A 16,766-nucleotide genomic window follows, 5' to 3' on the forward strand; every position below is an offset into this window, starting at 1 on the left:
AAGTCGCTCGTCATAAACATCGGGAAAAAACTCATTTTCTTATGTCTGGTGTTAACTGACAAATAAATGTAATAGTTTTCTGTTTTTATCACTGATGTAAAATGATTTGAATATAATTGTGCAAAAAAAACAGATTCAATCACTTGTTATCTGCAGTGGAAACCGCGCATGAAGGACAGCTTAAACTTTTATTATGGATGTTTCTATCTGCACAGTGACATTATTAAAATATATATATATATATATATATATATATTGAAGACTGCTGGAGTTAAAGTAGAAGGTCCCTCTGACATTTGAGGGTTTAATGGTTATAAAATATTCTGAACATCCCGTTTTGTAGAAAAGTTTTATTGGCCATAGAAATGCTTGTCTAACGTGAAATTACTAGAATTGTGAAATGTCACATATTGTGTACATGGATACGTTTGTGTTAAATTGTGTGTTAGTTACTGTAATGCTGCTTTACTGTACTTCTGTATACTGTATGTATAACTTCCTGCAACCATTTGTTATATTTGTTTGTGTTATTTAATGCTGTTGTGTAATATACAGAGCTGCAACTAATAAATCATTTCCTTTATTGGTTCAGATATTGGTTATTTTTGTAAATCATCAAGTGCTTAGTCTGCACTAATCTAACCAATCAGGCCAGGGGCATACAGTTTGTGTGTTGTGCAGATTGCAGTTATGTCTGCACGCACCGCAGATAAAAAAAACAAACAAAATAATTCTGATCAACAATGGATAGGTTGTGGGTTCATGAAGTAACACATCATTAAGGAAAATATTAATTACATCCTGTAAAAGTGGTAGAGAGTGGATCATTTTTCATCTGGCATGTGTGTCGGTGACCCCATTAAAAGAGACCCAGCCTGACGTCATCATTTCGGAGACAGCAGGACAGAGACACCATGAGTAGTGCACGGATATTCCCTGGATAAAGTCTAGATACTGATATAAAGAGATGAAGAAAGTGGAAGAAACTGGATATGATGAGATCAAGATATCCAAGGAGGGATTAGTAAATCTAAAATAACAGTGACACCAAACATCCTGAGACATTTAAGATGAGTTGGCCAACGTAGTCAGATTGCTGGAGTTGCTGGAGTTGCTGTAGTTTGGTGTGTGTGTATGTTACCACAGCATCCTACATCGGACACACTTGAAGTCTGAAGTGAGCTCTGAGGCGGACTGGCACGCAGTCTTCCCGCCTCCTGGGGCACTGAAGACTGACCCCTTATCCTCGCACCCTGCTGTCAGCAGCCCTCAAGCTCCAGAGGAACACATCCACTGGGTCGTGGTGGCTTTCCTCCACGCAGCGACACCTGCTACCATGTGGGGCTCGAGAGCAGGACAGGGTCTTCATTACCATCAGCAGAGGCTCAGAGAAGCCAGGGTTATCCCCCGTGGGGACGGCTTTATCCTCCTGAATTCATCAGTTGCAGGAAACCCCCCAAAACGTTCAACACACAGTGAGCATAAATTTACCAAGATGAAGGAGTAATACCCGGCTAGAGTGAAACTTTCTTTAGATGTCTCCCAGTAAACACTGACTTGGTGAGTTGCAGGTGTCTAGACAGGTCAACATCTAAGTATCTGGATGCCTTAAAAACGTCGTCTTCAATCAGAATTAATCTGGTTTGAAACGGCCAGTGTCAAAGGAAGCATTTAGATCTTTTACTGAGGTAAAAGAAGCAATATCACACTTGCACTTAGCTAAAGACTATTCCACCACTGACAAATCACCAGTACGTACTGGGTTGGCTACAGGCAATATAACTGTTTAATAGATCGATTGTATTCCTAATGTCTTCTTTATTCATTTTGAAAGTTAATGTTTCTTCTAGTCAAGACAAGTTAGTTGTATGGTAAGGCTGTCCTCTTACCTTTTCTTAGCTGACAGTGTCGGCTGTAGTCCAGCCTTGCTCAGAGCTGCTGAAAAGGTAAGAGGACATCCTTGCCATACAACTAACTTGTCTTGACTAGAAGAAACTTTAACTTTCAAAATGTAACTGTTGTTTTGTAATTTCAGTTAACTGCTGTAGAAACAAAGTTAAATATGTAACATACTGGAGACATCTGAAGAGCTTCAACCTGTTCAGCCTATGAACCAGATGACTGACCTTCATTTCAACACAAATATACATGCCAGCAAAACTGGGACGGGTGGGGAGCGCCCCAGGAAGTCTGACCACAGTCTCACCTGCGTGATTAGTGAGATCTGACCAGAGCCTTGACTTGTGTTTTCCCGCGGTCCACCTCGAGCTGCAGAGCTGTCCAGGTGAGCTCTGTGAGTGAATTTTTAATTTATGCGAGAGAAGACACCTAAAATTTATAACCACATTCTGATTATTGTTTCATTGAAGAACCCACAGCTGCAAATCTAATGACATACTCCTTTCTGTTCCTAAATCTGTTAAAAATGACCAATGTTTTTTCAATTTTCCTTTCATGATCAAATATCCAACACAGTATTGGCACTGGTAGACTGGTCTATCTGTGGAAGTTAAATGATGTTACAAAGATGTATCTATCTGTAAGACCTTAAAACCTCTCCAATTTAACTGCAATGCACACGCGCCTGGCAGAGAATTAAATCACAGTAAAACTGAAGTTGGGATTTTCGACCCACATCCGGCCCCCACTATTCTCCAACACCTCGGTTCATTTCTGTCGGGCATTCATAGAAAAACCTAGCTGTCACTTTTGACAACCAGCTGAAATTTGACAAACACGTCAAGACAGTTATTCAGTTCTGCTCCTTTCACCTGAGGAATAATGCAAAAAAAGAAAAATCTCCCACTGTGATCTATCCAGCAGTTTGAAATGGTTATCCATGCTTTGGTTTCCTCCCACTTAGTCAACTGTAATGCTCTTTATTCCTACTTAAACCAAGACACTATAAGGCCAGAACTCTGCAGCAGGTCGACTCGCTGAGACCTCATATCGCTCTCATTTTGTCTCTACTTGCTGCACCCACCACCATACTTCTGGCGCTCTTGCTTTATTTGAGTTGACCCCCTCTGGCTGTCACTTTTATGACAGGTTTTTGTGATTGTGAACTTTTAGCTTGATTGATTGTAGCACAAAGGAGAGTTGCTCTGCTGCATATCTGACCTTTTCCAACACAAGTGAAAGGGAGCTCAAAGCTGAGATATAAATGAAATGATAGGCTTTGAATAATGCATTTTATTGCGTTGTAACCTTCACCCTCAGTATAAACTCACTGTGAACTGAGGCTCCACAGAAAACGTCAACAACATGTAGTTCAACACCTTCAGAGGTCCCCTTTGTACAAGATGAAAGACTTTCTCACAGTGCAGCGTTAGACCGCTGACTCGGGACACGAGCAGCGGGAAAACCCTCAACCCACACGTACAAAGAAACACACAAAATCAAAACATATATATCCGTCTCTCAGAACTTTCGCTGAAGGCCGAAGCTTTTCTTTACTGTTTAGGTAAAGATATGTCAAGTCAAATCAGCTCAAAGAACATTTTTTCGGTCGCTGCAGAGGTGACCTTTCATGGTGGCATTTGAATACGGGGCATTAATTCCCCCTCAGCAACAGCTATAAAACTCAGTCCATCTTCAAATCCTTTCCCCTCTCTGCTGTTTTCAACATTTCACGTGTTGACACATTCTTTTCTGGTCCTGTGAAGGTCGAAGAAACAAAAATGCAACATCTAAATGTGTTTTCTTGACCTGCAGTCATCTCCCATATCTAAAAACATCAGGGTAACATCTCAGCTTGATAGTCTCGAAAGTAAAAAAAAAAGTGGCGTGAGGAATAAACATGATACAAAACTTAATACACTAACCAACTAAATAAAAAAGCATCACATAGCTAATAGACATTGGTACGGTGATTGTTAATATCTTGAATGGTCAGTGGCAAAAGTAATTAGATATTCCTACTGATGAATTCCTCAAAATGCTCTTAAATGTTCATGATTTCTGCTCATTGGCTGCTCTCCTTCTTTATATAGCATAAAGCACCAACCGCCTGATGGGGTTGAATGCCACATATGCACAACATGCCTTTGATTACGGATCACTTAATTTTAGGCCTACATTAAAACATATTTATTTTTTTAACCTTTCATTTGCTGTTGGTTCAAATATTTTAACATAAATCATGCCAGAGAAATGTGGCTATACTTTCTTTAATCCTTGTATCCCGCGTGTCAGATCTGACAATGACACACAAGCTGGGTATATTAACTTATTCAAGGTCCATCAATTAGTCGTGTGACTTATGGTATAATAGACGATAGAGGCTGATACCTTTGGAAAAAATGTAACTGGTTTGGGTCGACGGATATAGATATGATACTGGTAAAAGAATCAGGGCAGGGGAGAGGATCTTCAAGTCGGTGGATTTTATTGGAAGAAGTGCAGTGGATAGATATACGGATAGAAGCAGGGCCGTAAAGGGAATATTCACAGAGTTACAGAAGAACCCCCCCCCCCCCCCTTGCAAATACTCAGATTACTGCATGTGTACTATGAGGGCACATGACTAAAAGTGACTCTACAGTACTGCATTACCCACAATTCAATTGTTCTGCTAGCAGTGGCTAATGTAGCCTCGAGCTGCTATCCTCAAGAGGAGATGAAGAGCATGTTTATGTCACTTCTTTCAGACTCCCTAGATTTTCAAACTTGTAGTCGTCAACAGACACTGCCTCTAGTCACTGTGTGCAGCTCCCTCTGTCGCACACAAAAAGGCTTTGTAAAACTCTTTTCAGGTGTGCGGTAGTACTATCCAGCGTGTGTAAACTCTGAGGTAGGTAAAAATGGTGGGGTTCCCCTTTAAAAACATTTTGGAATAATATGAAATCCACACCAAATGGAAAGCACTTCATTTAAGGTATAAAAATACAAAACATGATACATTAAAACTACTGCTATATGACTATATGACACCTGTATACAAAGCATTTTACGTGAGTAATGTGCAAATAACAATCATTATATTAAAAGCAACCATAGAAAATACAGATGACTAAGTCCCGATCTCTGAGTGTCTTTTTTCCCTGCGCCTTCAGGGCCAGGCGCAGATGAGACGGACGACTTAGGGCATGTGGCACCCAGAGAGCCACAGCGGCAGCAGGGCAGAGACGTCTCACTGGTAAAGGAGGAAGTCTTTGATACTGTGAGGGAGGAAGAGGCCGGAGGCTCTGTGGAGACGACTCCTTCCCAGACTTCGACGAATACATAACCTACAGAGCTGAGACAAAGAGCAGGGACCTGCAGGCAGAACGGATAGAGTTGTTACATTACATTAACATAAATACATTTGGTTTATGTAACATGCATGAGTTTACACATCATACCTTTTTTCTGCAGTGCAAGTCTGACTGCGCTGTTTGCCGATGACAGATCCAGAGGAGTCTTTCCTTCTGCGTTCCTACAACACCCATCAGCACCAAAGTCCAGCAGGAGATCCACTACGTTGGCTCCTCCACCTCGAACTGCAGCATGTAAGGGACTGTCCTGCCCACAGCCCAGTCGTACATCAGCTCCTACACATGCACATAAACCGAAATGGTTTAAGTAAATTAATCAGAAGAGACAAATGATGTGATTTAGACCTTAACCATCGAAATCATCAATGTTTCCTCCGCAGTTATATTTATAATTAGGACCCCGTACAGAGAGAAACTCTGTGAAAAGGTGAAAAGGTGTGAACTTAAAGCAGAACTTTGAATATAATACATTGCAAAATTAGACGACAAATCTAAACCTGCCATAAAAACTATGTGCTTCTCTGAACCAGTATGCTAGTTTTCTGTTTCCATGGAAAATCAAAAAAATGGGAAGACAAATAAACAGTTAAAAATCACCCAGGAGAAAAAAAATCTGCTGATGTTATCTAAATTATTAATGAAACTGCTGATTAATTACTTAATGCATTGTTTTGTCTATAAAATAGTCTTGTTATGCTTGACATACACTCCAAAACCCAAATACATTTAGTTTACTATCATTTATGACAAATAAAAACAACTAAATCATCACATTTGAGGAGCTGGAACCAGATTTCTTTTGGTATTTTTGCTGATACTATTGATACTGTATATAATAACTATAATAATTATTACTATTTTTATTAAAGATAGTGCAACTTGTTGCTGCTCATGGGGGAATTGTTGAGTCTCAAATCATATGTAAATCAGAAATACGTCATAGAGTGTGGTCTTTACCTACTCTATATGTAAAGTCTAACTTTTGTTATGATTTGGCGCTATAAATAACATTGAATTAATTAATCAGTTATCAGAATAGTCACCGCTTCATTTCCTTTCGATTGACTAATCATTGCAGCTCTAATTCATGAGATGTGTAGACTTCTTTGGATTATGCTTCTTGTATACCATCCCTTAGCATGTATGTCGGCACAGTGTGGGAGTGAATAATCTACCAGGGGCACATGGTAAATTCTGTAGTATGTGGTTTACCTGTCTCTCAAAACCCTGGTGTCTTGATTTGATCTTGTTCAGTATGGAATATATATAATGCAACGAGAATTAGAGGAACGTTTTTAAAAAGTCATAATGCGGTAGCCCAGTGACAGGATATTCCCTTTCTGGTGAGATGTTGCAGTTTGGGTATCCACATGTTTTAGCCGGGACAAAGAGAAACTCTCCTTTAATCATTGATTTAATGTCCTACTTTACTTTGGTGTGTTTCACCTTTAACTTGTGTAAAGCGCCTTGAAGTATTTTAAACAGCTCTCTATAAATCTAGAATTATTCGTATCATTGTTAGAAATCAAAGGTGAAACCAGAAAAAGCAGCACTAGATTGGCTGAGACGTTTTTCACTCTATAAATTTCCCTGTTGGGGAATAAAAAGACTTATGATTGTTCCTGACTTTGTGTGAAACTGCACTTTACCCGAATGTAGCAGCACCTCCACACAGGCTGCAGCCCGGGCCATGCAGGCAGAATACAGCGGCGTCCCCACCATCGGCAGCTCCACGTCGATGTGAGCTCCATAGGACAGCAGCAGCTCCAGACACTCCCTGTGACCTGATGGAGATACAGCATCAGAATATGTGCACTGGCAGATCATGTCATTACACTTATACGTGTTTATATTCACACACACAGACACAGACACAGACACAGACACACACACAGACACAGACACAGACACACACACAGACACAGACACACACACACACACACACACACACACACACACACACACACACACACACACACACACACACACACACACACACACACACACACACACCTTTCTTAGCTGCCTCATGGATTGGTGATGCCAGCTGGTAGGGGGTGTGGATGGAGGCACTGTGCTGCAACATAAGCCTGACACAAGCAGCACTCCCGCTGCTGCAAGAGTTGAAGAGTGGTGTGGCGCCATCTGTTGATACCGCCTCCACCTATTGATTAATATCAAAGGAAACAGGTAACGTAAAAAAAAAAAATCATAATGCAGTACTCCCCAAGACATGTGAAGACCAAACTTTGATGTGTAAAATTGGCGGAGTTCCCCTTTAATAAATCTCTCATATCCGGATGTAAAATATAAAATACCATAAAACACACATGGCTTTAAGGGGAGACACTACAGGTATATATCACCATGAAACTTCCCCAGTTTATAACTTACGCTGCACAAAGCCTTCTGTAAAAACTTTCGCAAAAAGATAAGAATGAAAAGTTGAAAATTTGGGGTCTGTAAGTGCGACTGGAGAGGAGATTTCTGTCTCAGAGTGAGAAAAAACAAATTTTGAGAAAATGGCCTTTAAAGATATAGGTAGTAAAGTTACATACATTTTGCAGCACACTACAGGTGAGTATGGTTTCAAATGTTGACTAATAGATATCAACATAAAACTTCCCCAGTATTTACATTAAGAGAAATATGTCAAAGGTTTTCTGAAATGTTAAGTTTAAATATGCAACAGAGGCATTATCCAATACTCACTTTGGTGAATTTAGGAGTATTCTACAGGTGCAAATAGACAGTGAAATAAACACCTAAATGTGTAAGTTTTCTCTCCAATAGTCTGATAGAAGAAACACTATGGAATCTAAAGAGGCCAACATCTCTAAATTAAACAGTGTGTGAAAAAAACAAAAACAAATGTGAATTCTGAAAATAGAAAATGTTCTTACATTTGCACCATTGTCCAGCAGGAACTTGGCACAAGCATAATGGCCACCGAGACAAGCTTCATGGAGGGGAGAGACTCTGTCCAAGGTGAGTGTGTCTACATGGAAGCCCTGCGAGGAAGATCAGAGAGGATAAAACTGTCAGATACAACCATGTATTGCATTGTGTGCACAAATCAATGAAAGACCCAAGTTTACCTGAGCGATGAGGCTTCTCAGGTGTAGCAGTCTGCCCTGGCAGGCGGCTTCATGGAGAGGAGTTCTGTCGGACCAGAAGTCTGAGACAGGGAGAATAAGATCAGGAAGGTCTCCACATTCAGAAAACACACTGATCGGCTCATGGCCAGCTGATGCTGCTCTCTGTCCATTGTATTGTTAAGTTGACTTCATTTGAATACACGTTTATCTGGTTTTTCAGGGTCACCCCAACCCCAAACACCACACTTACTGAACAATACACACCCAGGGTTTTGTTGACTCCTGCAGAGCCAAGTAAATGCTCTTTACATGATAAGTGTTCAGGTCTCCACCAATCTGTAATTGTGACTGCAAATATGCCACTATCAAGGACTAAACTATAAGGACACTGGATTAGTTGGTGAATGCAAAGAAGTTCAAAGCTGAAAAACAGCAACAACAACTTTTTTTTAGCCTAAAGTAATAACAGAAGTGATTCAGTTGTGTGTCTTTTCATTTCTCTCATAACACAACAAAAAAGAAAAGCTGATAGGACCAAAAAAGACAAAGACAGAACTTACCAGCCATCAGTGAGTTGCATGCCAACCCCCCATAGATGTACATGGGCCTCGTCCAAGGTTGTGAGCACAAGGAAACCTCTGTTTGAACAGCAGCCATGATGAAAATGATACAACAGAAGACTCCTCAACGACTGTCCAGGACTCGAGCTCGTCCAGGCGGATACACAAACCTGGAGCTGGTATTCCTCCCTCTCTTATCTGGGTCTTTGGCCACCTCCCCCACATTACCACCTCCCGCCCACCCTTGTCCCAATCCATGGATATAGTCTACAGCATGTGCATAACAATGCTTCTTTGGAAGGGCCTGTACTGACGATACACTTTGAATAACGCAGTAAAACAAATGTGCATGTAAACAGCTTCAAGCAGAGGGACAGACACAGGCTAAAATATTCTACAGGATCTAAATGTTGTAACTTACAATAAAATAACTTTTTCCAAAGTGTATTTCTAAAAATAAACGCACATCTACTGATCTGTTGCACATTTAATACATAACAAAGTCCTATGATTTACTATTATAGTTCTCTCTCCACATGAACTCATTTTTTGTTTTGCAGGCATGATATAACGTTCAACATCCCATTACGGTGCTATGCAAATCCCCATCGTTGGCCTCGAAAAGCCACCCGATCCCTGCACTATCACCTCCTTTTTTACAGCTAATCAGTGTTTTGTCTGGCACTCTTCATTCCACAGTCGTCTCTTTTGTAAAACTATCATCTAATGTGTTTCTAGGCACACTGTGTCACATAATGGTCTCCAGAAAAGCAACACTGCTGTAATTCTGTAGACACCTACATGAAATGACACATGAAAAATGATCAAACTTTAGAAAATGCACTTTATTTCCCAGAGTGGATTGTCTGGGAGCCACACAATCATCTCAACAAAACTCCCAGGTGTGTTATATAAATATTTAACATGTCTAATTATTAAACAAAGAAGTGGTTTTCCTGATGCAAAAATTAGCACTGATGCACATACAGCTTTGCACAAACTGTAGATTTTCCCAACAAAACCATTGTTCTAAATGAAGTATGCATCTAACTGAAATTAGGTCATGGCTTTTTAGTTTCCCAGTAAGTGTACAGTTAAGCAGCCCTTATACTCCCTCTGTTCTGTGCAATATATACTGAGTATAGAAACAGTGCTTATTGGAGCTCCAATGGGCGCCACAGGTTTCTATTTTATCATATTAAAAAAAATGCTTTCACACAACACAAGGTCCCTTATGATAAGTAAATGTAAACAATGTTCTGGGTAACCATGAGCACATTCAGCATCCAGTTACCACGTCAGCGCCACAAAGACCATGTAATCAACTAGAAGTGAGGCAGAGGTACGGTGTGAGCAGTGTGTTCACGTTTTTGGTTTTGCGCCACTTTTAGAATGAGCTCCGACTTTACTGCTGGGTTCCTGCCTCCATAGTCCGTGAGGGCCGGTGGCGTCCACAGCGACGTCCATGAACCGATCTGGAACCCACCACTGAAGGAGCAGCAAGAAGATGAAGTCTAAAACAGCCATAAATGCAAAGATAGAGCCGGCCACTGGGCCGCAGTGAGCCCTCAGCCTCCGCACACGTCTGTCCAGGGGAAGCACCTCCTCCCCGGCCACTCGGTCGTACACCTGGGAGGGAAAAACACAACGATCAGAGTCACCATCTATCATTCAGTGTGAACTGTCCGTAGATTTACATGCACAAAAGAAAATCAGGTTACACAGGTAATCAGAAAATGTGTTTACATGCACTGAAGTTACCTGGTTACTGTATCTATGTGGAAATTCATCAGGACAGTAATCAGATTGCTGCCCTGCTGCGTATTTATTTTGAAAGCTTGGCTTTCTTATTGTAACTGTATTAGTGAAACAACATGCAGCTGCCCGGTGCCTTTTTTCCTTTCAGTGCAAAGGGGTCTGAATTTTACATTAGTCAGCTGTTCTGCTCTTGATATAGACTTCTAAAGGCTTCTTCGTCAGCTCCAGTTAAAGTCAAATTAAATTAGATGATTTTTTTTTTTCATAGACATAAAGCAATACCCAGCATTTAAGAAAAAATATTTAAGATGATATTAAACCAGTTATTTAAAGCATACCCTCACAATAATAAAACATTCAAGTGTACAACCGGAAATCCAAACTAAAGCTTAGGCTGTCGCTCGCTTTGGTCAAGAAAGTTTTAAGTCCATGCACATGTACTAAAAGAAATATGGTTGAATGAAAGGTTTCAGTGTTAGTCAAACTACCTTTTCCGTCCTCTCTGCAACATTTCTCCAGGTGTAGAGGTTTTGCACATGTGCATGGATCGAGGCGGGGGAGGGGACAGTCCCTGCACGTTGACGTGCAATGACCGTCTCAAGACCAGCACACAACGCCCGCACGTTAGGCTCACACATGGTAATCAAATCCTCAGGCAACACCTCAGGAATGCCCCCCACACGAGTGCTGACCACCTGAGAAATACAACAGAAACTGGATGCACACATTGTATAGAAACACAATCACAGTATAAATCACACTAAGCGTAGGCGTATAACTGTTCTAGCTTCACTTTCATGATTTTAAAGTGTTTTTCTACCATGTGGAAAAACCAAATGCTTCACTAGAAGTGAATTAACAGCTGAAAAGCCTAATAAATGTTACGGTTGGGGAGCCGTTCCATCTTTTACCACACCCAAAAGTGATGTCAGGACCACACCCAGACCAGAGCACACTGTAGGTAAACAAAACACTTTCATCTTGTTGTTAATGACCCCTTAAAATGAATACTTCATTGTCAAAATGATCATTTGTATATCAGTTATTCACCCAGTGTGACCTTTAATACTTGAGGAAAAAAAGTCACACATGCATCTGCTGTAAAGAAAGAACTACCGGTTAAAGGTTGCAGCGTCATTTACTAATCACTTTTGGGAGTCTTTGTTCACCATGAAGGCTTGGGAGAAAAACAAATTATTCTTCAAGAATTCAAGGTAACAAGGGTGAGTAACATTTGACACTGTAACTAAAATTTAATCAGTCTGAGGGTGAAATATTCCTTTAACAGCTTCTATGCTGCTTCAAATGCAAAATACCACACATTATACTTTAAGGCCAATTTGGAATACGTTACATTGCTGCTTCATGCGTCTGTGATGGCTTCTTAATTATTCAGACATAGACGACTTTCATGTTAATGTTCCTTACAGCATTACATTAGACGAAGAGTCCTCCCAGCACAACAAAGCTTTACTCTGTTATCGTCATTCTTTACATAGTTCCTGATAACAGTGTTTTCTCTTTCTCACAAAAAACCCTCCAGACCCAGCTTCCTCTGTCACTCGTGAGTTTCTGGCTGCTCAGCTGCTGTCATTTGAAACTTTGTTATCAATTCCTCTTTTTTTTCCATCTCTGGCTCCTCTTGCCCTACAGACTGTCCATGGACGGCCACTTTTTCCCCCTTATGAGTGTAAAACTTCTGTGTTCTTTTAAACAGTGCTACGAGATGGAGTTTAGCAGCCACCCACGATCACACACCCACAGGAAATCTGTGAAGAACACTTCAACATCTTCTGCCGTGTCAAGCCAATTCTATTAAATGAATAGGCTGTTTTCATAAAGCTGGTTGTGACGGTTAATTTGTCATATTTAAAAAAATGTTTTATACATTTGTTAACTGTAAAAATGAATGGTTTACTTGGCTTTGGGTTGTGACACGAATTAAGCAGAATCTTTAGGACAGATTAATGCGTGTTTCAGCATCAACTGGAAGCAAATTCCGTTTGAGAGGGAGAGACACAGAGGCAGGTGTCTACTCTTGTGTTAAAATAGTTAATGTAAGCACAGGAAATTACACTTCACTTTGATTTCTTAGATAAAGGAAATATTGCACCAAGAGCTCTCAGGTTTTCAGTTCAATCCAAGAACACACGGGGTGATTTTAATGATCGATTACTGTTCTCCAACTGTTCTCAAGTGTGTTAATCAGTTATCACAGTTATCAACTGGTTATTGTATCTTTTAACTGACAGCAGTCAGTCTCGTTCCGGTCCTTGAACTATTGCATGAATGCCAACACACCTGCAGTCCACAGCAGGCTCCTTCCAGGATGGCCATGCAGAACGCTTCAGTCAGAGAAGTGTTGAGGAAGATGTGACCCTGCACCAGAACTCCACGGACATCTTTATGCTCCAAAGCCCCCAGCAGACGCACCCTACAGTGAACCAGTTCAAAATAGTAAGGAATATGTTATACCACCTTCATACACGGAAACCATGTGTCTGACTATCAATGCCACACTGCTGGTTAATTCCTGACATTCACAACACTGTCAACAGTCACCGCATTTCTACAAACATGATGGCTTAACAACAATCATTTCCCGACATTGTATGAATATGCAACAAATGCTTAACAGTGTTGTCGACTTTCAGTTAATGAACTATGGCTGCTGCAACATTTATACCTGAGATTAAACATAATGGTGCAGGAAAAGAAGTGTGATTGTATGTTTTTACAGATTACAGGGAGTTAAGTGGTACATCCCTGTCACAAATATTCTCATGACGTATGAGCATCCAGCACCACCTGTCATGTAGTTGGTATTTCTCTCTCACTTCCTCCAGCACAAGTCTCTTTGGTCCCTCTCCACCGATAAGGAAGTGCAGATCTGGATGTTTGAGGCAGAGCTCTGGGATTATTCCACCAAGAAGATCGATTCCTTAACAGAGGAAACGACTGTGAACACTTGCTTTGACAATATGATTCAATACTTATTTAAAGGCTTATTTTAGCCCGAACAGTGTTGAATATTTATAATTGAGACTAAGTTGATATTTGAGTTTTTAATTTGGCTGATATAATCACTGTAACACTACCCCTAGAACGTAAACAAATAAGAACAAATAAGCTTAAATGTCTAACACAACAGCTTCTCCGTACCTTTGCGGTAGACAAGACGGCTGACCACAACAATAGTGATCCTGTCGTCTTGGCGCTGGGAGGGGTCAGGGGTGAAGTCCGTAGGATCTACAGCGTTGGGAATGACAGACACAATCTCTGGGTCGAGTGCTGCACGGAGCACCGTGTTCTCCTTACTGGTGTACGACACGCACACAGTATGGTTGGTGTCACACAGCGTCACAGTCAGAAGCTTGTTGGTGAGTACGGAGCTTATATCAGCAAAGCCGAAGAGTGAGTGGTCAGTGAACACCTGTAAATGATAACATGCTTTAGGTTTGGTTTGGTTTGGTTTGCATAATGATTTTGAGACCTGGCTCATAATAAGTCATATACCGTGTTAAGGCCCATGGTCTTAGCGTGGAACAGTGCATCATGGCCCATGGCGGAGAACGAGCTGTGTGCATGCACCATAGTGATACGCTCCCTTACAAAAATGCAGCGCATCAGTGGGAGACTGTGGTAGACGGTGGTGGATGTGGACTGGTTGTACATCACCTGCAGGGGGAGGTAGTAGACCTTCAGTCCGTTGGTCAAGTGCCTGACACCCTTCCTCCTGCCATAGGCATGCGTGACAATTACCACCTTGTGTCCCCTTTCCATCAAACACTGGGATAGTTGGTAAATGTGACTTTCTACTCCTCCCATATTCGGATAGAAGAAGTCAGACACCATGCAGATGTTGTGCTTCCTGCTGGGGACCCTGGGCACCTCTGCAAGAGCTCCAGAGGCTCTCTGAGATGAAGTGTTATTCACAGCTGCCCCTCTCCTTCGTCGGCTCATTGTAGATGCCTTGTGGGGATGTGCAGCTCACTGAAATAAATAGTTAATTCACTGATTAGTAGATCAACTGAAAATGAATTGATGAGAGCTCATTATTGCAGATTAATATCAACAATGTTTCAGAATTGCCATTCTGTCTCTTTAATTACCTCAAGTACTTTTTAATCAATTAACCCGTTTTCTTTCTTTCCCCACGTTGGCCAACATGTATCCCTGTAATAACAGCAGGCTACAGCTGTGATAAACCAGCCTTGGCAGTCATATGTAGCATCTGTAACAGCTTCTCTCTCAGCAGCAGAAATGTTTAAGTGTGAATTGTGTCTTTAACTTGCATTTTCCATCAGATAAACTCTGGTGGGATACTCAAGCTCGCTTATCAGCACTAACCAAGTATTTACAAACAGACTAAGTTAACAGAATAGCTGGAGTAATGCAAGGTGTTTAATATTAACCAACGTTAGCTCGTTGTATGATTGCATCAAACTAACAGACTTTGTTCACTCGGCTGACATTAAAGCAGCTAGTTTCCCCAACTTACCGCGGACAAAGTGTCAATCAAATGTCAGTCCTGTAAAAACACACAGACCTCTTTAACAGGATTCATTTCTACTCGCTAGTCCAGAGCTAGCCAGTTAGCCGCCTGTTTCACTTCCTGGTGTTACGACGTCACACGCAATGACGTCCCATGGACCTGTCGCATGCGCTGTTCAGCTGTTGCCATGGATATCTATGACCGTTGGTGGCGCCATCTGCCGTAAGTAAAGCTCTGTTTTATAAGTTTCCCTCTAATATACATTACTTATGGATATAATTTAACTTTAGCCAAAACTAGCTAAAAGCTAACCATAAACAAAAATGGAGATTACTCGAAAAGTTTAGAATCGCCTGAACAACCATTAATTGTTTAAAAAAAACAAAAAAAACATTGTTTATTAATTTTTTTTTCTGTGTATTGCGTCCAGGCTATATTTTACTGCCATTATGTAAGCTTTATTTTTTCATTATATATTATATTTTATAATTATATATATATATATAGGCTGTTTGATGCAAAATAAATGGTGTTTATTTAGTGCATCATGTATCTGTATTTGCTGATATGATGCAAGAAAAGGGTGGGAAATTGGATAACAGTTTGCCACTCTGTTTTTTTCTATTCTAATATATAAATGTTATATTATTTAGCTGAATTTGGGGTGGGTGGCACGTTGTGTGGTGGTTAGCACTATTGCCTCCCAGAAAGAGGGTTCCTCGTTCAAATCCCGGCTGGGGCCCTTCTGTGTGGAGCTTGCATGTTCTCCCCGTGTCTGCGTGGGTTTTCTCCGGGTTCTGGTGTGAATGGTTGTCTGTCTCTGTTTTTCTCTATGTGCACCCCGCCTTATGCCCAGTGTCAGATCGGCTCAGGCCCCCGCGGTTGAAGATTGACGAATGGATTTTGGGTCATGAACTAATCTTGAAAATATTGACAACCATGGAAATGTCGGGTAGATAGGGCAGAGAACTGAATCGACTCATTAATCGGAGTGCTAAGTGCTGAATGTTGCCACATTTTCTCAAACTAAACCAAACCAAGTCTGAATTTGTTCTGTCCTTGAGCTCCATCCACCAGTCTCAACCAGGGGTGTTTTTATCTGATTGGTCACCCAAGGTGCCACCCCAATCAGAGGCCGGTGGGGTCATCTTTAGGAGGCTGTAACAGGGTATAGCTTAAAGTCAGAGGGCATATATTGGTATCATAGGAAACAAAATTATCTCATGCTAGCTTTTCTGGAAGGGAGTTCAATAACACTCCAAAGTTAGGCTAAAGATCGGCGAGGGAAAAACTGGCATGTCCATTTTAAATGGGGTCCGTTGACCTCTGACCTCGAGATATCTGAATGAAACGGGTTCTATAGGTACTCACAAGTCTCCCCTTTACAGACACTTTATGACAGCACTGTCAAACTCCTATTCACATTGTGCCAAATTAAAAAACTGGGACAGAGTTGCAGGCCAAACTCAATATCTACAAAAAAAAAGAAAGAAAAGACTGCAAATGTGCATTTTTTCCCTTCTCTCCATATGTGTAATGTTGAACCTTTTCAGTGCAGGTCCTTGTACTTGTCATGGTGTTTCTTATGTTTTATTCTTTG

General features: G+C 41.0%; 2 protein-coding genes across 2 annotated transcripts; both read right to left on the minus strand.

Annotated features, from left to right (window-relative positions):
- Positions 1-5,131: 5,131 nt before the first annotated feature.
- asb11 (ankyrin repeat and SOCS box containing 11) lies at positions 5,132-9,010 on the minus strand (the record flags this gene model as incomplete). The annotated part of the gene is made up of 7 exons (XM_083921776.1): positions 5,132-5,256; positions 5,343-5,531; positions 6,905-7,039; positions 7,269-7,419; positions 8,159-8,266; positions 8,354-8,433; positions 8,914-9,010. The coding sequence occupies 7 exons, from the start codon at positions 9,008-9,010 to the stop codon at positions 5,132-5,134; spliced, it is 885 nt and encodes a 294-aa protein (XP_083777902.1).
- A 793-nt stretch (positions 9,011-9,803) lies between these two features.
- Positions 9,804-15,289, minus strand: piga (phosphatidylinositol glycan anchor biosynthesis, class A). Its single transcript, XM_083921973.1, has 7 exons — positions 15,173-15,289; positions 14,188-14,664; positions 13,834-14,104; positions 13,480-13,612; positions 12,973-13,105; positions 11,160-11,366; positions 9,804-10,542 (listed from the first exon to the last, which is right to left on the minus strand). Exons 2-7 carry the CDS (start codon positions 14,632-14,634, stop codon positions 10,276-10,278), a joined length of 1,458 nt encoding a protein of 485 aa, XP_083778099.1. The 5' UTR covers positions 14,635-14,664; positions 15,173-15,289; the 3' UTR covers positions 9,804-10,275.
- Positions 15,290-16,766: the final 1,477 nt, after the last annotated feature.

This window comes from Echiichthys vipera (genome assembly GCF_963691815.1).
Source record: "Echiichthys vipera genome assembly, chromosome: 10".
NCBI classification, from domain to species: Eukaryota; Metazoa; Chordata; class Actinopteri; order Perciformes; family Trachinidae; genus Echiichthys; species Echiichthys vipera.